Raw genomic sequence first — 21197 nt, 5'->3', positions numbered from 1 at the left:
CCTGACCCAGCTCCATCCACTATATAGGACTTCCAGCCCTGGGGACGAATAAAGTTTTAAAGTTCTATACCATTTTGAGAAGCCTGTCCATCCATTAAAGTATAAAGGAGTCACCCAAACACACAAATGTATGGTATTGCACTTCTCTCCAGCAGCAGCCAATTGTCCGCCATTACTGGGCCAGTGTGCAATGTGAAATGCATGCGAGACCCTGTGGAGTAAAATTTAAGCAAAAGATGTTGAAAACATATTATATAGTTCAAACATGAAAAGGCTGGAAGATGACATTACGCCATGATCGAATCTGACAGTAGCAGCTTGGTAGCTGTGCTGAGCTTCCTGCTAAGGAGAATCCAATATTGGACGTGTCTAGGAGAAACCCTTGGTAGGATGTGGTGCAGGTCAGTGCTGTATATTTAGACTCCTATGATACATTTGTGAACTTTACAAATTTCTTGCTTGTCATTTTTAACTGTCTGTATGGGTTTCTTCCAAGTGCTCCAGTTTTCTCCAACATTTCAAAGACATGCAGGTTAGATGGATCAGAAATCTTAAATGGCTTGTGTGATGGACTGGTGCCCTGTCCGGGACTTGCTTCTGCCTTGTGCCTTATGCTTGATGGGGTAGGCACCAAGCATCCCTTGAACACTCTTCATGATAGAGTGGGTTTTGAAGATGGACAGATAATCCTTTTTAAAGTTTGTAGTTGAATTTACCATCCAAAAATGAATGGAATACCCATGGAAAGTGGCAGCATGCTGTAACTTATACTGGTGACCAACAGAAGCCCTGGGCAACACGGCGATACTAGACTGTGATGGGATCTTTATCTAATAAGTAGAGGTATGCCCAGAAAATGGCCACAATGCAAGGTTTGGAGCGGGGAAGTACACCTTGGTGAAGACGTGCTCTTTACAGTGAATTGAGATTTCCAAGGCAGGACAGAGGATGACGTGACAGGATTTATTATTACAGACTGACTGCTGGATGTGACTCCGGTCAGGGCTCACAGTAATGTGGCAAATGATTGTATGGTTCAGGTTTAGGAATTGCTTTGGATTAAACAAATGCAAGGACTTCATGTACTCCTTGATGGGTTTATGTATCATTTGTACAGCTGTCTGAGGAATGGATAGATGTGATGGGTGGTATAAAAAGCCTGTAAGCTGAGGCAGACCGCAGGAACGATTGTGTTTGTAATGCCCTTGCACTGTGTCAGTGGTATTGTCTCCCCTTTCAGCTTAAAATAAAAAAAAAAAAAAAATTGTTCATTCTATATTGTTGTTGAACACTTCATGGTGAGGTATATTGCATAATTACTACGAATTAGTGGCTGTTTATATCAAGTTGGTAGTTTGCAGGTGGGGTCAATATTAATAGCAGTAGGGCTTTCAAATCAAGCGTTGCTATTCGAATATAATTTGATTTTATGCAACAAGTCCTCTTATGTCAGCTTGCGCCTTAGGATCTGATCATATAAGAACAGTTGTTTGTTTTTTACCTGTGCTAATTTTGGCATCAAACCATGCAGAGCTGCAGGATTTTACTGATCTATTTTTGCATTTAACTTTCATTTCATAATCTTCATTGGTTAACTTATTTTTAGTTAAACTTGCAGCCAAACCCTCTCGTAACATTTTTTTTTTTTTGATTCCACAGCATACTCGGAGCAGTTTTTCTAAATGCTTTTCCAGTGCCCTGAGAGCATCCTTTTCCATCTGACTCTGTCCCATTCACTCTTAAAGCTGAGATTAATCGACTGTTGTTTAATGTGAGGACTAAAGCAGATGGAGAGTATCTCCTAATTCTGATTTCTTTTATTACAGCACTTTAAAGAGCCAACGCGCTGTGTTTTAAACGGTTTCCATCTTGACACATAATGCCTAAAGCATTGCGTTAACATTAAAAATATTTAGACCACCTTTAGTAAAAATATTGGTGCATCTGTTCATGAGAAAAAAGTAGACAGATGGTGCGCACCCTGACTTGATACCGTGACAATCCCATAAGCCACACAGAGGGCAACAGGCTTTTTTTTTTTTTAATTCTGAATGCTGTGATATTAACTGTACCCTACTGCTCCAAAATAATAAAAGAAGTCTGCCTTCGACCTGCCTGCCTCTTGTCCACTCTCTTACTTATCTTACTATTCTCGCTCATCACCGTCTTACTAACTGACCCGTGTTCCTCTTGATCCTTATCAGGACAGCGAGCCATAAGAGCAGCCAAGAAGAAGAGAAACTCTTACAAGCCGCACATGCTGGCACCACGCTGCCCTGTATTTTTATTAATAGTTTTTCACTCGCTGTGTCCCTCTGCAAATCACAAAAGTGCTTATGACAATGTTACGTGGGCCTTGTAGCACTCGGCTGGTGTCTCTGCACTGCAAGCGCATTGTGACTTCTATTTAAATAATAGTTGCCAGAGTTCCCCTAGAATTTTTTTTTTTCTCTAATTAGATGATTCTTGTTATTAATTAAATCTATTATATAATTTCATGGCTTTTTTCTGCTCTCATTGTACTACAGTAGACATTTCAAATCAAATCCTATTATGTGATATCATCTACTGTTGAATTCTGCTCTGTACTTGTAATATTTCTATTGCACTATAATATTGTATTAGGCTTCGCCCGCATAGTAGTGAAACAGGGCAGTGAGGAGGGCCCACCCAGCTCCCCACTCCTGACGTCACGCTTCCCTCTCCCCTCAGCCCACAGCCTCTGTCTTGGATTAGCGCGAATAAATCGCTCCTGCAAGCAAACTATGATTCTTAGCACAATAAGAGAAGTCGCAAAATCAACTGGAATGTTCAAGCAAATTATAGGGGGGAAAAAAAAATCTAAATCTGTTAACCCTCATCCATGAATGCCATTTTTATAACTTTTCCATGAATGTGGGGTCTTGCAGACCATTTTAAACTGGTTACATCTGTCTAAAAAGCAATACAATAACTTCAGAAATTTTTATTACCTCTGAAATGAAGTAAATGTGATGTAAATTTTCAATGGTTTACATGTTACCTTTGTAATAGTAGTGCGTGTTCAGTGTTCACCAAATCATGTAAAATGCAGTCGTCGTAGCACTAAAACGAGACGTCGGTTACACGTCTGATTCGCATACAGAACAGTCGCTCAGAATCTGTCTCAACTTCAACTTGTTTGCAGGCCAGACACACAAGGGAACGCTCTGAATGTTCCTGGCAAACCAGAAGTTTGCACGGGGAGCAAGCGGCCTTTATCTTTCTCTCCTTTGCCCTTGGGCCCATGTGACAGCGTTGCTTCTTAGCTACATTTGCTGCATCTCCACGGGGCTGTTTCATCATCAATTTTTGCTTTCTCATCACTTGACACAGTGTCACTTCCATCATCATCATTGTCCTCTTCATTTGAGTGGTCTGATGTATCGAAATCCGACAACTCCTTCATTATTTCAGCCAGGGCTTCACTTGCAGTGAATTTCTTTGTTGGTCGTTGACTCATTGCTCATAAACACATCAACTGGACTTGCTCCTCAACAAACTATACACCAGCAATGTCTCAGGCAGGACTAAGAAAATGTAAACCAAAGAAAATACAAATCTAAATAGAAAATTCAAATATAAAATTTCAAACGAAGCAAAAACGCTTGTACAAAAATGGTAACATTTTCGTGAATGGGGGGTGTCTCGGAGACCACCAACAATTTTGTGCTACTGTAGCACTTATGTGCACTAAGGTATTGAGAAGTGGATTTCGGCAAATTTTTCAAGACAACGCAAAATGTAAAGTCAGGAAATTTTCATGGCCATTGTATTACCTTGAAAGGGAAAGAATTTGAAAATTTGCGACTGGGGGTCTTGGAGAACCCCTCATTCATGGATTAGGGTTAAGTAGTTCTCTCGTTTGCCAACTAAGCGGAGTTAAGGTTACACCCCGAGGCAGATGTGTGAGTGAGGAGGGCCCCACAGCCCGATGTGCCTCTCAATACATCGGTACCGCAAGCGAACTATGATACTTAGCACGATGAGACGGTCGCAAAATAAATGGAATGTTCAAGCAAATTGTATATAAAAAAAAAAACCCAATCTAAGTTGGTGAAGTAGTTGTCTCGTGAAAAGCAGACAGACATACAAACGGGTCTAAACAACCATTAAGAAATTTTGTGCTTGGACCACAATTTTTTTTAAATGGTTTCTTAGCAAGCATCTATGGGCCAAGCGTAACCTACATTCCAAATTCCAAAAGTCCCAAGTCCTCATGCTTGGGGCGATTTTGTGATGAGTAGGTCAGTGGTATTTAACTTTTTTACACATATATGCATACATACAGTGGAGGAAATAATTATTTGACCCCTCACTGATTTTGTAAGTTTGTCCAATGACAAAGAAATGAAAAGTCTCAGAACAGTATCATTTCAATGGTAGGTTTATTTCAACAGTGGCAGATTGCACATCAAAAGGAAAATCGAAAAAATAACTTTAAATAAAAGATAGAAATTGATTTGCATCTGCAAATTCAGAGAGTTTTAGCATGGATTGTTCACTGAATGCTAGCAACTGGCGTACTGATGCTTGTGGGCAGTCGTGGCTTTGTCTCGAGAGAGGTAAACAAGGGTAGTGCAGTGTTCTCTAGATTGAAGTAGCGACACACTCAGAATAACGTTTCGAATGCTGTTTATTTTGAACCATGTTTAACCAACTCTCCATACAGCGTGCCTTCTAAACCAACCCCAGTCATACGTCTCAAAAAACGCAGACCATAGCAATCAACATCCGATCATAAAGCATCTTTGAACAATCATATTCAACAGGTAGCACGCGGGTTGTTCACTGAATGTTAGCAACTGCCGTACTGACGCTCGTGGGCAGTCGTGGTTTTGATTCTGTCTCGAGAGAGAGGTAAACAAGGGTTGCACCTGAGTCGTATTCCAAACAAAGGTCGTATACCAAGCAAAATTCTTCATGTCAAAACAGGACGTATACCAAGTTGGACTTATTCCAAAGTGGACGTATACCAAGGTGTATCTTTGTATGTGTATATATATATATATATATATATATAATAGAGAGAGAGAGAGATAAAATATATAGATATATAAAATAGATAGAGGGAAGATTACTTGTGTTCTGTTCTGTGTTTTGTATTTACCCCCATTTTTTTTGACACCCACTGCATGCCTAACCTACCTGGAAATGGCTGTCTTTGAACTGCCTTTCCCAAGGTGTCTTCCATTTTGTTTTCCCCCAAAAGGGTATTTTTAAGAGTGTTTCCCTTGTCATCTTAGAGTCAAGACCGTTGGCTGTTAAAGCCCATTGCGGTGCTTCTTGTGTGATTGTGGGCTAGACAAAAATAAATTGTATTTCCAAAATGATGATTTTTATTTTCTTCTAAGAGCACCTTCAAAATGTTTTGTGGATCTGTGCAGATCAATGTTACTTGGGACCTTCACCTTTCTTTATTTTGAAATGTTTTTTTATGGTGGACACAGGTTAAGCTGGCTTGTCTTCAATCATATTATCTGGCTGCTAATTAAGCAAAAAAAAAAAAAATAGAAGGGTCTGAGTCTTAAATATCAAGTCGGTTAAAATGAGGGTAAAGGAAATGGCTGTAATTAGCAGCAAAGGCTGGTTGCTAATTAAGAAAAAGGTTAGAATTAAAGCCTGCAGCCACTGTGTGCTATAAATGACTTTGGGCAGTGATAGTTGTGCCTTTTTAATGTTTGTCTTTGAACTGTGGGGATTCTGTTTGGCCTTCGCTCATAAAGCCCTTCTCAGTGTAGTAGTGTGTGGCACAGTTGAATTTGTCACTCCAGGTGAGCTTTAAGATCTTTGGATGTTGCGTGGGTTTGATTTTTTTTATTTATTCTTTTTTTAAACCTTTTGCTTTAACTTTAAAAGATGACTTTGGTCACTTTTCCTGTTCCTGCCATACTCTGTGAGGTTCTGAACAGAGCATCAGATCTCTAAAGAATATTACTCTTTTGAATTTTCATGTTTTGTATTCTTCGTTATTCTGATGGTTTCAGACAGCACAATTGTCTTCAAGGAACACAGAGGGCCGTTTTTACATTTTACTGTTTTTCACTTATCAGACACTTTTTTGCAAAGTGGTCAAAGTAATCGAGTAAACATCAGCCTGGTGTGCGGGATGGTCTTGGAACAAGGTTTCCAAATGAAGCGCCACACATAAAGAGCACAGAACAAAATGCAAGCTAATTACAAAAAACCTAACACAGGCAATATCAGTCAGACAAATTCACAGAACAGGAGAGTCGGCAAACGCTTCTTAAAGCCATTGAGGAAGTGGGCAGCTCGTTTCACCAGCTAATCGGCTACAAATAAATGTCACCAAGCATTAAATCTATCATTCATTGGTTAATCGTTGTATTTACATGTTATGTGAGCATGTGCAGTTTATCACAGATGAGCCAAAAGTTATAGCATGGAGAATCAAGTTCTTCTAATCAAACTGATTTGAATTATTCAAAAGGGTTCCAGGAATTGCCAGGTTTTTCTGACATCTCCACAATTTCCTTCTTGTTCTTGTTTAATCCTCTGCTGCTGTGTTTTAAACAAATGAGTATGCAGACCAAAGCCGTTTCACTGCTTCCTTTTCTTTACACCATCCCCAAGAGGTGTTGGACATGATAGAATGAAATGGTGCGAAAAAGTCGACTACAATTGTATAAGGTCCAACCATGCAAAGTGCCAGCCAGAAGTACGATTGGATATAGGCCGGGAAAAGAAAATTGTGAGGATCAATGAGAAGTATACAGTGCAGTGTTTAAAATTTCAAAGAACAGTGCTGTACATGGTCATTCAAGTTGCAGTTTGTCTATCTATCTATCATATAGCGCCTTTCATATCTCTATCTATCTATCATATAGCACCTTTCATATCTCTCTCTCTCTCTCTCTCTCAATCTTTGAGCCTTCACAAGGCTTTTAAAATCTGTTATTTCAACCTCCTGTTAAAAACACATCTTTTCAAGGAGTATTATTCGTTTTCGTGTGTGTAACTTCTACTATCTTGTTAATGTGTTTTATTGAATTGTAAAGTTTCCTTGAGTGTACGAAAGGCGCTACATAAATAAATAAAATTATTATTTTAGCACAAGTGTGGGGATTTGTGGGAGGCTAGAGCACCAGTGTAAAGTTCCTTAGTGTTGCAAAAGGAGGCAAACCTCCCAGTACCAGCATGAGACCATGTGTTGAAGGGGCTGCGGTTGGTCTGGTATACACTTAGTGAATTAAGCGTCAGCCAGGGGAGTGGAAAGTGGTCCCCCTTGTTGAACCGAGCACGATCGTCAAAAGTGCTTGGGTGTGCTGCACGATCACCCGAGCATTAGATGAATCGAGCATGATTGTCAGGGCGAGGGTTTGGTTGTGTCATCCAGAATCGAACCAGAGAGTGGATTTTTTTCTGGAGTCAACTGTGATCCACCTGTGATGTCGTCACCGTGAATTGAGTGAGATTGTCGGAGCACTGGTATTTTGTTCAGGGTCAGCCACGGATACCCCCACCCCCCCAGAGATGCCATCTCAGCCCACGGTTTGGGAAATGCTGTTTTACACGATGAATGCTCTCAGTCCTTTAAACAAAATGCAGTGTTAGAGAAGGGGAGCTCAAGTGAACACTCTCTCTAAACAGTTTTTAAAGCAGAACTTTAATTAAGGGATTTTAAGTTATCCAACACCCCTGTCACACATGTGAAAATGTCATCGTCCCATAGCTTCAACACTTGGGTTAAACGTTTTGCAGCATTAACCATAAGTAAACTCTTCCTATCATTTATACATCTCTCATAACATTTTTGAGCAATATTAGCCCACTCTTCTTTGCAAAGCTACTGTAATTCAAACGCTTAAGTCGATTTGTGAGTGTGACTGGTTTGGTTCGAGTCGAGATTTTGACAAGTACTTCATAACTTGAACTTTTGAGCCATTTAGTTGTAGATTTCAACAGATTGAGCTTCAGGTCACAGACAGACCTTAAGAATATTCTGCTCAAGTACGCAATCCATGCTTCCTTTAATTATGGATAGTCTTCCAGGTCCTAACCGAGCAAAGCAACTCCACACCATCACTCTAGCACACTCATGTTTTGTTATAGTTCTGATGATTTTACTGTCAAATGGTAGATATAGTGGGACTGGTTTCTTCCAGAGAATTTAATTCAGGTGTGTGTTTGTTTTTGCTAGTGCATGATGAAATGGGTAATTTTTCTTGCAAAACAAAACAACAACAACATTTATTTCTATAGCACATTTTCATACAAACAGTAGCTCAAAGTGCTTTACATATTAAAGAATAGAAAAATGAAAGACACAATTATAAAACAAAATAAATCAACATTAATTAACATCGAATAAGAGTAAGGTTCAATGGCCAGGGGGGACAGAAAAAACAAAAAAAACTCCACAGACGGCTGGAGTAAAAATAAAATCTGCAGGGATTCCAGACCATGAGACCACCCAGTCCCCTCTGGACATTCTACCTAACATAAATGAAACCGTCCTCTTTGGATTTAGGGTTCTCACGGAAGGGCTTGATGATGATGATGATGATGATGATGATGGTCACGTAGACTTCTGCCTTTTAATCCGTCCATCATTGTTGGAGCATCATGAAGCTTTGAGTAGGTGGAGGTGGTTATCTTATCATGGAGTCCTGAAAATTTAACTCTACTAAGGCTAGAGATGATGTTGTTCAGGGTTCCTTTGTGACAGTCACCGCTGTGCATTTGGGGTAATATTGGCGGGCCGGCTTTTCCTGTCCGAAAAATTCACCATTAATAGATAATGGCTCCCACTGTGGTGCCTTAGAAATGGCTTTGTATTCCTTTCTTGATTGGTAAATTTCAAGAACTTTTTTTTCTTTGATTTCATTGAGCTAAGTCGAGTGTTCTTCTAGAAACCTTGTGTGTGATGACTTCACACACACACACACACACACACACACACGGTGAAGGTGAGTATATGGAGAGGTGTACATTCAACAGGGTTGGCGGTGTCCTTTAAGTGTTGTCAAATCAGAAATTAACTTAGCTCATCTGTTTCACATGGGCAGTGCAAGTTTGGAAATCTATTGCTTAAATAAATTATATTAAGTGGCAATTTAGAAATGATGCAATATGTTAACTTTGGTTCCCTTTTTATATTTCAATTCATTTGTTGTGACTGATTATATAGAGGTAGAGCCTGTCAGGGATGAGAATGAGACAAATACTCTTTTGCAACATTCTCTCGTTCTGGATATCCATTATACTCCCTTTTTCCAAGTGTGCTATATTACTAATATCAGTCCATGATGAGCAATGGAAAATAGACTTGACTAAAAGCAAGCAAAATTAATAAACATATTTTTTTTTCTCTGAATAGGTCCAGAGAAAGGAATGGAAGAAAACAAATCAAATGGAGAGGAAAATGACTCTGAGACCTCAGGTGAGTTAGCCGTTTATTCAGAACTGGTTTCCTAGTCCAGCTACTTCATCTTGTAGTGTGCCTGTTAATGTCACCAGTCCCACTCTAGACGATAATCATTTGTATGACCAAGTTGCTACAATTGTCATTTTGTTGGAATCTGTAGACAATGTACTTGGAATTTTGGTGTCTGTGATTAAAAACTTTTTAAATGGTTTAATTTACCTTAATTATTAATTAAAAGGAGTGAGTGTAAAGTGTCCATTCTACTTACTATATTGGTGTATGCACATACAGTGGATTCACAAAGTCTTCACAGCCATTTACACACCAGTTTTTTTATTGATTTAATTTAAAATAAACAAATTTAACTTTTTTGTTTCAGTCTGCATTCAATAACCCATAATGACGAAGTGAAAACATGTTTACAGAAAGGCTTGGAGATGAAGTAGAAAAATCAAACCCTGAAATTTCTCATTCATTCAGACCCTTTACTCTGCCCGCATAATAGTGAAGCAGACAAAAGTTTAAAAATCAACAAACAGGTAACAGAGGCAAGGTACTCTCCCAAACGTGGCGAAAGGTAGACAGATTCGAACGGAGGCTGGCGCATGAGTGAGCAAGGCCTCATCCGGCTCCCATCAGCCCGCAGCCTCTCTATCAGATTTGCGCAAATAAATCGGTGCCGCAAATGAACTATGATACTTACTGTGATGGTAGAAGTCGCAAAATCAACCGGAATGTTCAAGTAAATTTAAAAAAAAAACCTCATCTACAGTAATCCCACCTTGATCACGGGGGGGAGGGTCTGGAACGCAGGTGCAAATCCGCGAAGTAGAAACCATATGTTTGTATGGTTATTTTTATATATTTTAAGCCCTTATAAACTCCCCCACACTGTTAACATTATTAGAGCCCTCTAGACATGAAATAACACCCTTTAGTCAAAAGTTTAAACTGTGCTCCATGACAAGACAGAGAAGACAGTTCTTTCTCACAATTAAAAGAATGCAAACATATCTTCCTCTTCAAAGGAGTGCTGACAATCAAAAAATCAATACGTGCTGTTGGGCTTTTAAGTATGCAGAAGCACCGCGATAAAGCGCCGGCCGCAAAGAAGGGAGCAATGTGAAGTTCGTATCCTCTAAGCAAACACCCTTTGTGCTCACACCCCCTCCGTCGGGAGCAGAGAATGTCAGAGAGAATGAGAGAGAGAGAGAGAGAGAGAGAGAGAGAGAGAGAGAAAAGCAAACAATCAAGCACTGCGCGGGAAGCACATCGTATATCATTGAGGAGTTTTATTTAATACGTAATACATGCGCTGATTGGGTAGCTTCTCAGCCATCCGCCATTAGCGTCCCTTGTATGAAATCAACTGGTCAAACAAACTAAGGAAGCATGTACCATAAATTAAAAGACCCATTGTCCGCAGAAATCCGAACCAGCGAAAAATCCGTGATATATATTTAGATATGCTTACATTTAAAATCTGCGATGGAGTGAAGCCGCGAAAGTCGAAGCGCGATATAGCGAGGGATCACTGTAAATCCATTAAGTACTTCTCTTGTGAAAAGCAGACAGACATACAGACGGGTAGACATTGGATTTTATATATAGATATATAGGTGTGTGTGTGTGTGAGCCTAAAAGTGTAATGATTTTATGTGACTTTTTTGTCAGGCTTTAAATTTGGGCTTATTTTAAAACCTACATATACGTTTGGTATCATTCTTTTCAGAATTTATTGAACTTGTGATGTTAGATTTTCAGGTTCTTATTCCGTTTCTAAATTGAGCAGCAGCAGGAAAGCTGTATTTGTTTCCCATTGTAGCACCATTTAAGAGGGGGTTTCGGAGGAGCGACTGCATCCCCTTGGTGTGCGTTCAGCCCCCCTCTTCACAACACGAGCGGTAGTGATGCGAAGTGGCTGGCAAGTAGTGTAGGCAATTGGGGTTGGCAAGCGAAGCGAGCAGATGGTAAGCCCCCTAGTATATATAGATATATATTTTGTAGAATCCCCTTGGCAGCGGTTCCTGCTTCCAGTCTGCTTCGGTAAGTCTGAACAAGCTTTGCACACCTGCCTTTGGGTAGTTTATTCCATTCTTCTCGGCCAAGTTTTCTCAAGCTGCGTTAGATTGGATGGGAAGCGTCTGTAAATTGTCATCTTTGTGTCTCTCCACATGTGTTCTAAGGTGTTTAAGTCTGGGGACTCTAAGCTGCTCAGAGACTTGTTCTGAAGCCATTGTGGTAGCTGTATGCTCCAGTTCATTGAACCATCGCCCCAGACTTGTGTGCCATGCACCCTGGAGCAGGTTTTCCTTAAGTACTTCTGTGTTTGGCTGCAGTCATTTCCTCAGTTCTGAACTGTCTCCATGTTCCCATGGAATAATGCCACCACCACCACCACCACCATGCTTTACTGTAGCGATAGGGTGAGGCACGTTTAGTAGTGCCTAGTTTTGCCCAGACATTGTGTTTGGAATTCTGTCCAATTTTTGTTTCATCAAGCCAGATAATCTTTTTTTCCTCCTGCTCATCGTCATTTAACCTTTCTTTTGCCTTCTATTTAAGAGTAGTTTCTATCTAGCCACTCTGACATACAGTACTGCTGAGATGGTCATCTCTTTGACAGTTTCTCCTGTATAGCTCTGTTTTAATTGGGTTCTTTGCCACCTCACCAACCAAGACCTTTCTTGCCGCTTGCTCAGCTTGGCCACAGTTGTATGTTCAACTTTCCATCCATTTTATAACTGGTTTATCCACTTCAGAATTACTGGGAACCTCTCACATCTGTACTGCGTGTGAAACAGGATCCAAACTTGGACAGGCATACAGTAACTGTCGCACCTATCTGTCTACAGTGTTGACAAAATTAGATGCTACTCTTTCTCTGTCTCTCGCATATAAAAAATCTTGAAGAAGATGAGCTGTGATTTTCTTGGAGAGACAACTTATATGTCCCGCTAGACGAGTCCATGCCTGGGGCAAGAAATAAAGGACATAGAGTAGATGAAAAGTAGAACGTCGTAAAGAATTAAATGTTGGCGCGGTACACATGCAGAGCAGGTTACAGATAATGGAAGTACAAACATTTGGAAGTGTCAAAAAAGGGGTAGTAAAGGTCGCATTAGCTCAAACAAATGGAAATTATTACTTGGTGAAATAATGGAACGGTGAAAAGAAATCGAGTATATTGTTCGGATTTAAACTTTTAAAGTTGGAGATTTGTAGATCATCTAATTTGTGTTGCCAGTGAGAATTAAGATTCCAAAAACTTTGGTGCGGTATGAAGTCCCGTGAGATGGAAACTTTTAACATGAGATTCTTTCAAGTCATGCCATACTTACAACTATTTTCAAACAAGACCACGGTCACGTAACCTCAGTCGTGTGAATGCTTTTGTGGGATGCTTTTATTGTCTCTCATAAATTTTATAAGGACAATAATTTTATACGTTCTAGATGACACGTCAATGACTGTAAGTGAAGAAGAAACGGCATGGACAAATATTCAAAAAAGTAGTTTTATTTATTAGAGAGTGAAAAACAATATTCACTCATTGGCAGTTATACATTGCGTTGTCACAGAATCAAAATTCTATGAGATCTTGAAGAAAAGTTAATTCCAAATATTGTTTTTACTAAGGTTTTAAAGTAAAAGTGAAAATAATGCATATGTAACAATTCCCATGAAAATATCAATCTCTTAAAATTGTATATCTGGTAAACCAAACTCGGGGTGAGCAATCTCTCTCTCTCTCTCTCTCTCTGTATATAATATATATATATTAGTATATACACATACACAGTGCATCCGGAAAGTACTCACAGCGCCTCACTTTTTCCACATTGTTACAGCCTTATTCCAAAATGGATTCAATTCATTTTTTTTCTCAGAATTCTACACACAACACCCCATAATGACAACGTTAAAAAAAATTTACTTGAGGTTTTTCCAAATTTATTAAAAATTAAAAAACAGAAATCGCATGTACATAAGTATTCACAGCCTTTGCCATGAAGCACAAAATTGAGCTCAGGTGCATCCTGTTTCCCCTGATCATCCTTGAGATGTTTAATTGGAGTCCACCTGTGGTCAATTCAGTTGACTGGACATGATTTGGAAAGGCACACACCTGTCTATAGAAGGTCCCACAGTTGACAGTTCATGTTAGAGCACAAACCAAGCATGAAGTCAAAGGAATTGTCTGTAGACCTCCGAGACAGGATTGTCTTGAGGCACAAATCTGGGGAAGATGACAGAAACATTTCTGCTGCTTTGAAGGTCCCAATGAGCACAATGGCCTCCATCATCCGTAAGTGGAAGAAGTTCGAAACCACCAGGACTCTTCCTAGAGCTGGCCGGCCATCTAAACTGAGCGATCGGGGGAGAAGGGCCTTAGTCAGAGTGGTTACTCTGTCAGAGGTCCTCTGTGGAGAGAGGAGAACCTTCCAGAAGGACAACCATCTCTGCAGCAATCCACTAATCAGGCCTGTATGTTAGAGTGGCCAGACGGGAGCCGCTCCTTAGTAAAAGGCGCATGGCAGCCCGCCTGGAGTTTGCCAAAAGGCACCTGGAGGACTTTCAGACCAAGAGAAACCAAATTCTCTGGTCTGATGAGACAAAGATTGAAGTCTTTGGTGTGAATGCCAGGCGTCACATTTGGAGGAAACCAGGCACTGCTCATCACCTGCCCAATACCATCCCTACAGTGAAGCGTGGTGGTGGCAGCATCATACTGTGGGGATGTTTTTCAGTGGCAGGAACTGGGAGACTAGTCAGGATAAAAGGAAAGATGACTGCAGCAATGTGCAGAGACATCCTGGATGAAAACCTGCTCCAGAGCGCTCTTGACCTCAGACTGGAGCGACGGTTCATCTTACAGCAGGACAACGACCCTAAGCACACAGCCAAGATATCAAAGGAGTGGCTTCAGGACAACTCTGTGAATGTCCTTGAGTGGCCCAGACTTGAATCCGATTGAACATCTCTGGAGAGATCTTAAAATGGCTGTGCACCGACGCTTCCCATCCAACCTGATGGAGCTTGAGAGGTGCTGCAAAGAGGAATGGGCGAAACTGGCCAAGGATAGGTGTGCCAAGCTTGTTGTGTATATATGTATATACATATTTTACGTGCTTACATCAGTCAGAATTCCTAATATTTCCACTCCTCTAAGATCGGTGGTAGTTTAGTTTTGTTTTGGTAGTTGACAAATAAAGCTAATTTAATCGCACACACTTAAAAATTGTAAAACTGCATAAATATTCAATTACTGACAAATCATGGCTGTTGATCATGTTAGAAGTCTTATTCCTTCTGCATATTTAGGTTACATACTGGCGATACTTCGGCAAGTCGATTACCATTTATCTTGTACAGACGACAATTTCCTATAGTCTTAGCATTTGATATGACTATAAATAAATCTCGGGCACGGAGTTCTGAGTGTGTTAGAGTTAGTCCACCCTAGTTCCAAAATAAAATAGTTTATAGTTGAAAACCTCCCTATTGGCCAGACATTGATACCACATGTAATGTCTTAGTGAAGCATAAAATTGCAGTGGCTACTAAAGCACCTTATTTAATTGCTGAAAATGAATCCACCAACAGTCATTTTCCATAATTCATTCAGTTTTTGAGGACATGGTAATATTTAGATGTGTTATTAATAATGTACTGAAACCACATATGACACACGTATGACATGAGAGTAAATAGATGCTGCCTGCAGTTGGGTGTCATTAATTAACTTAAAGCCAATCCAGTGGCTAAATTTGGATTAATACACCGGCATGAGCAACAGCCACTAGTGCTGGGCGTAATACTGGTTCATACCAAAAACCGTTTTTTATTTTTGTTATGATATGGATTTTTCTTGTACCAGAACACCGGTTGAAATAGCCTATACAACGTTCGGAACTTGGCGCAGCGGGAAACTGTTTAAGGGGTGACCTTTTTCACTGCTGCACTGCTAAACAGGCATGCCTTAGTTGGAGGTGTTGAGCAGTGAAAATGGACAGAGAACATTCCTAAACGGAAGCTGTAGCAGACGAAAAAGTTGAACATGATGAGACATTGAAGAAAAAAGATGCCATTTCTGTTGTCTGAAGATACTTTGGTTTTAAAAGTTCAGATGTGAACCATTATGTTCAAATGTGTGAATATTGTTTCTATACTACTAGACAATACTACAAGCCAAGTTGTACTTGTTTTATTTTTTTTTTTTCAATACTATGTAAATGTACCTGGTTACTGTAGGGGACCGGCGTCGTCACACTATTACACAGACTCCCTCTTCCCACATGGGAGTCTGTTGAACCAACACCGTCGATTAGTTATGACCCAGGTGAGCTGAGAAATCTCATTGAAGCCAGGGGATGGTGGAAAGTGCTCAAGTGCTTTTGTTAAAAACAGTCAAAAGTAAAACCAATAGTGTCCATTGTGTACTGTTCAGAAAAATACAGTACCCAAATAAATAGCAAATCCATTAAACCAGTGAAACGTTGGGATAAAATCCATAATAAATAAATCCGTTAAAATTCAGTGTCTCTCCTCGCCTGATCGCAGCACACCACCTTCTGTCTCCATGGCTCAACCTTTAATGGCATTGCTGGCGGAGCCTTTGCAGCACAAATTGCTTTCTGTCAACTCCTGTCTTGGCTGCCGCCACACTGCGCAGCCGGACTGTCCGAGGTCAGCACACCCTCCCGTCTTCCTTCTTGTTTCACTCAGTTGCTCCTCAGATCCATTGCGAGGTCTTACATTTCGCTCGCCCCACTCTACGCACTTAGTCAGTGGGATGCCTCAGCCTGCACTCCCTCACGTAGCCCCTGCTCGTGCTGCCTTCACCTTCCTGGTGTCTGTATCATCTCCCATGATTGCCTTTTCTCTTCTTTAACCTCCTTGTGTTCTCTTTTCTTTTTTGCTTCCCCTTATCCTGCTGGCCCATAAATATACGTCTCCATGGGCGCAGCGCCTTATTGATACACTGCAGTAAGCCAATGAAGCAAAATTTGTTCAATAAAAAGGTTCTATATTTTGACTGCAACTGTCATGCAATGTGATTCCTTCTCTTCATTAGTGCCTCCCTCCTTGAAAACTATCCTTTTATGGGGCCATACAAACCTGTACTTTTGTGCACATTAAAATGTTTTTGTCAATGTACACTTCTCATGACAGTGGAATAGGTTATTCTTAGCCAGTCTATTGCAGTAATTGCAGTGGAAAATGTGGTTAACTCATGCATGGAAAAGAAATACCGTTGAATACCGGGAAACCGGTACAATTTTGAAAAATACCGTGATATCGAATTTTGTTCATACCGCCCAGCACTAACAGCTGCGTCTGATCACTTCTGAAAATGGCACAACAAAAGCAGGTTCACAGAAATTTTTCAATATCAAACCTCTCAATTTAAAGGTTATTAAATTTCTGAAGTAGTCTTAAAGGCAGGGCAAATAAAAGAGGGAATGATTGCAGAAGTCTACGTGACCATCATCATCATCATCAAGCCCTTCCGTGAGAACCCTAAATCCAAAGAGGACTGTTTCATTTATGTTGGGTAGATTGCCCAGAGGCGACTGGGCGGTCTCATGGTCTGGAATCCCTACAGATTTTATTTTTTCTCCAGCCGTCTGGAGTTTTTTTGTTTCTGTCCCCCCTGGCCATTGGACCTTACTCTTATTTGATGTTAATTAATGTTGTTTTCTTATTTCTAATTTATTTTGTTTTCTTATTGTGTCATTTATTTTTCTATTCTTTATTATGTAAAGCACTTTGAGCTACTGTTTGTATGAAAATGTGCTATAGAAATAAATGTTGTTGTTGTTTGATTTGTAAAATTAAAGGAACAGGTGTTTATGACTTAACAATTTAAATTAATGTTGGCTTTTACATTAAATATTACTCTTCAAGTGTTAACTAGCTTATGTCTTGAGTTTTGTTATTAGGTGTCAGTGTTATTAACCAGCTAATGTCTTCTCCATCTTCTGATGCAAATATAAATCTTCACAGCAAGCATCACAAACCTGACAAAGTAAATTTCTGACAAGCCTGGCTTAAAAAGTGTATTGTTATAAAAGTGTTTATGTAAATGCAGATATCTCTGACTATCTTGGTATTTGGTAATTCACATGGCAATAATGTTTGCATTTTGATTTTTACTATTGATGCTAAGCAGTATTTATTTTATAGAAAGCATTCCAATTAATCAACTGATGGTGTGCTCATGTGAAGATAAATCAGGTTGTCCATAATAGAATTTAGAAGCCTTTATTGTCATTATATCATGTATAAGATGATAGAACTTCATTTGATCCCAGGGAGGTATTTGGCTTTGTACAGAAGCTCTTTAAATAAATATATAAATAGGTAGATAAGGATTTAGGTAAATAAATATATAAATATAAACACACACTTTAGTCTGAACTCGCACCAGAATGACTATAAAGGAAGAAAAGTTAAAAAGATCGTATCACTCTTTATAAACCCTTTGTTGAAATCCCTCCAAGCCTATATAATCCCATTTGTTGTTTCATCGGGCAGAATTCCCCCTTTCTGTCATGCAGAAGGCTCAACACCTGATGACATCGCTGTTAGTTAAACAGTCAAGCAAACAATTGGGTGAAATGACCGTCTCTTCTTTGTCAAGCATCTTAGGATTTTATGCTTGTAAGTGGAAGTGCTGTTTAAAAGAATAAATTGGAATAATTGTAAACCTACATGTCCTTCATAGAACAGTCTTTTTTCTTATTTTTCATCTTCTTTATACAGCACATTTTTTCCTTACTTAAGTGAAGCATTCATATTTGCAGTTGTTGGAGATTCCTCTTACAGTTTGCCATCTACCCTTTGACAGATGGTTACCTGTAGGTTGCAAGCACTTGGTGTAGAATGTAAATAAGGGGAGGAAACACCGGAGAGAGTGACATTTGTATTTTAAGTTTGTGGAATGACTTTAAATTATATTTCTCATTAATTCTCCTTTTTTAGCTGATGATGGTGGACTCCCAGAGACGACATCTTCTGCCGAAGGCGACCCCGAGCCACCGGCTGAGAGTGTAAAGACCCAGGCAGAACCCGCACCACCTCCCAGCCAGTCATGGTATATTATGTTTTCTTGTTACCTATTATTGGCCCTGCTCTGTTTGCTCAGCAGAAGGAGTAGATGGCATTTCCTTGTGAGGTTCTAGATGGAAAGGCATTGTGGGCCGGTGAGCATCAGAGGAGGCAACACAACAATGGATGGGCTGCAGGAAGAGAGTGGAAATATTTTGAGTTTTTCCTTCTGCTTGATAAATCACACCAACCGCTTTATTTAGTGCTGGCCTGCTGTTCTCTGTGGCCCCATTTTTTTTTTTAATATTTTTTTAAGGATTTTGTGCTGTGCCCTGGTATTATAATCTTACACCCAAATGTTGTGCTTGTTATACAGGTATATATTTTTTGTTTTTTGTAATAGCGGCTATGCTCTCTAGACCTTGTCAGTACACATTTCTCGCAATGTCCGCTTATGTACTTGAGAAGCCACATTAGGAATGCTATGCAGTTTTGGTCTCATTATTTTTAGAAGAACATAAACCTGTTTGGGGAAATTCCTTAAAAGACTGACTTGGTAAATTCTGAGACTATAGGATCGAAGACATTGATGAAAATTTAAAGAAAGTTAGATTAGACTAAGAGATATGATGGAGCTTTTTAAAATTATAAAATGACTGAGTTAGGCAAGTATTATTCTAGAATGTCCTTTAGAAGAGTAGGGAGCCTTTTTCTGCCTGTACCTTCATCATACATTAGCTATAGTAGGGAAGAAGTGGGAAAGAGTCCGTTAGAGACTAGGGATGATTAGGATGCCAGAAAGACCAGGCCTTGTTAGCCAGAATACATGGAAACACCCCATTCTTTACAAAGCATTCTCGGGGACTTTTTCTGACCACAGAGAGTCAGGGCCTTGGTTTTACATCTCGTCTGAAGGACGGGCCATTGACCAACACACATTACAATGGTAAAGTCCAAGGAACTCAGTGCAGACATGAGAAAGAGGACTCTAGATTTACATAAGTTAGGAGTGTCTGTTGGATGCATTTCTAAACAATTCCCTTCTCCAAGTTAAACAGTTCTTTGTTAAGTACAAGTTGTATGGGTCTTCTTCCAGACCTTGGCAAAGCGACCATATCTCCAAACTGTCACCATCAGCTGAGTGAAAATTGATCTGGATGCTCAGATGCAATCCAAGAACCACCATGAAACGGGTATACTATGAACTGGAAGCTGGCAAAACACCAGAGTCCACAGTCAAGCAATTCTTCAGCATAACTTCAACCTTAAACACATTTTGGTATTCCAACAAGATTATGACAAAAATATGAGAAGGTTCTGGAATAGCTAAATCAGGCTAATGTTAAGGATTTGGAATGACCTTCGCAAAGTCCTGACCTCAACCCTACTGAAAATATGTAGACTGTGCTTAAATGGTAGGTCTGAACCAGGAAACCAACTAATTTGGTTGAATTCTGCCAAGTGGCGTGGTCAACTATCCAACCATCCAACTTAAACCCAACGTTTTATATGTGAATCATTGTGACTCTGATGGTTTCAGTAAACCCATGATGGATTAAAGCTCCATAGAAGAACAGCTGAAGAAATCATTGAAAGCCTAATACTTCCCTGGCATACATGTCCGTTAATATGAGTACATAGAAGCTTTCCACCACAACTGTACATTTTACTCATGTGTTAGGAAATATTTCTTCCTGCAAGGATCGGTAGATGTTTTGCTCAGTAGCTTAGATGAAATGAGCAACTTTCATATCTTCAGAACTCAGCATGGTTTGGGTAGCAACAGGCAAGCAATCCATTTTGAAATACCTGTTCTTTTCAAAATGTTCAGTTTTTTTTTTTAATGGTAAACCTGTCCGGTTTGGACTGTGACCTAATAATTCTGCGTTTTAACTCTTACATTCACTTATGTTTCAGGGCTAAATCACAGTGTTGTGCATTGTGCAACTGTGGCAGCTGGAGCTTACATGGACAGAGGGAGCTACGGAGGTTTGATCCATCCGATAAGAATTTCTCTTTACTGGATGAAAGTGACCAGGCAGCCTCTGAACAACATCAAGGCAAGAAGGATTCTGCTAACAGCCCCACGGATGATCTGTCCCAAATTGGCTTTGCAGAAGCTGCCCCGGTGGCTTCAGTGTTTGAAAAGTCAGGTAGGTGGTATTTGGGGTTTAACACTGCGGATGTCTTTACACAGAGATGCTTGTGTTAAATAAAATTAACCTTGCATGTTTGGGCCTGTGATAATAGGAGGATAGTCCTATAGGAGCTGCCATTCATTCCTGACATATTCAGGAGAACACAAGGAAATCACCCTTGTGTATTCTCCAGTATCTAATGACCTCTTTGTTCATGGATAAAACCAGCAGTAACCAGTTTAAACAATGAATAGTTTGTTACTGGGAGATGAACCTCTGGATTAATAAATATCATCATATCTGGTTACCTGCTTGATATGTGGAACAGTTTCTGTGGGTAAACAGTGTATAGGCTGCTGTGTTCTTTAGAATTCTGGGCCCGAATTGGATATAAATCCTCTCATTCAACTGAAAAGGTTAACGGATAAAGCTTGTGCAAGTTTGATGTCTATTTGTGTATGTTGTGTAAATCCTGTTCTGCCCTTTTTCAATTTATCTACTGTAGCTCCAGAGTTACACATCTGGATGAGAGCTGGTATCCCTTTGTTCCACATTTTGAACTAAAGCCAACATTTCAGTTGACTTTATTCATTTTTCCT

At 39.8% G+C, this 21197-nt stretch overlaps 1 protein-coding gene across 2 annotated transcripts in view; it reads left to right on the top strand.

Annotated features, from left to right (window-relative positions):
• Positions 1-21197, top strand: part of kmt2d (lysine (K)-specific methyltransferase 2D) — a 174330-nt gene that overhangs the window by 33435 nt on the left and 119698 nt on the right. For both annotated transcript variants that reach the window (XM_039746644.1, XM_039746645.1), the window contains exons 2-4: positions 9359-9421; positions 18395-18506; positions 20378-20613. In XM_039746644.1, the coding sequence (XP_039602578.1) occupies positions 9373-9421; positions 18395-18506; positions 20378-20613 (397 nt within the window). In that variant the 5' untranslated portion in view covers positions 9359-9372. The remainder of the gene's footprint in view (positions 1-9358; positions 9422-18394; positions 18507-20377; positions 20614-21197) is intronic.

Source organism: Polypterus senegalus, chromosome 3, assembly GCF_016835505.1.
Source record: "Polypterus senegalus isolate Bchr_013 chromosome 3, ASM1683550v1, whole genome shotgun sequence".
NCBI lineage: Eukaryota > Metazoa > Chordata > Cladistia > Polypteriformes > Polypteridae > Polypterus > Polypterus senegalus.
This window is presented reverse-complemented; position numbering and strand designations above follow the sequence as displayed.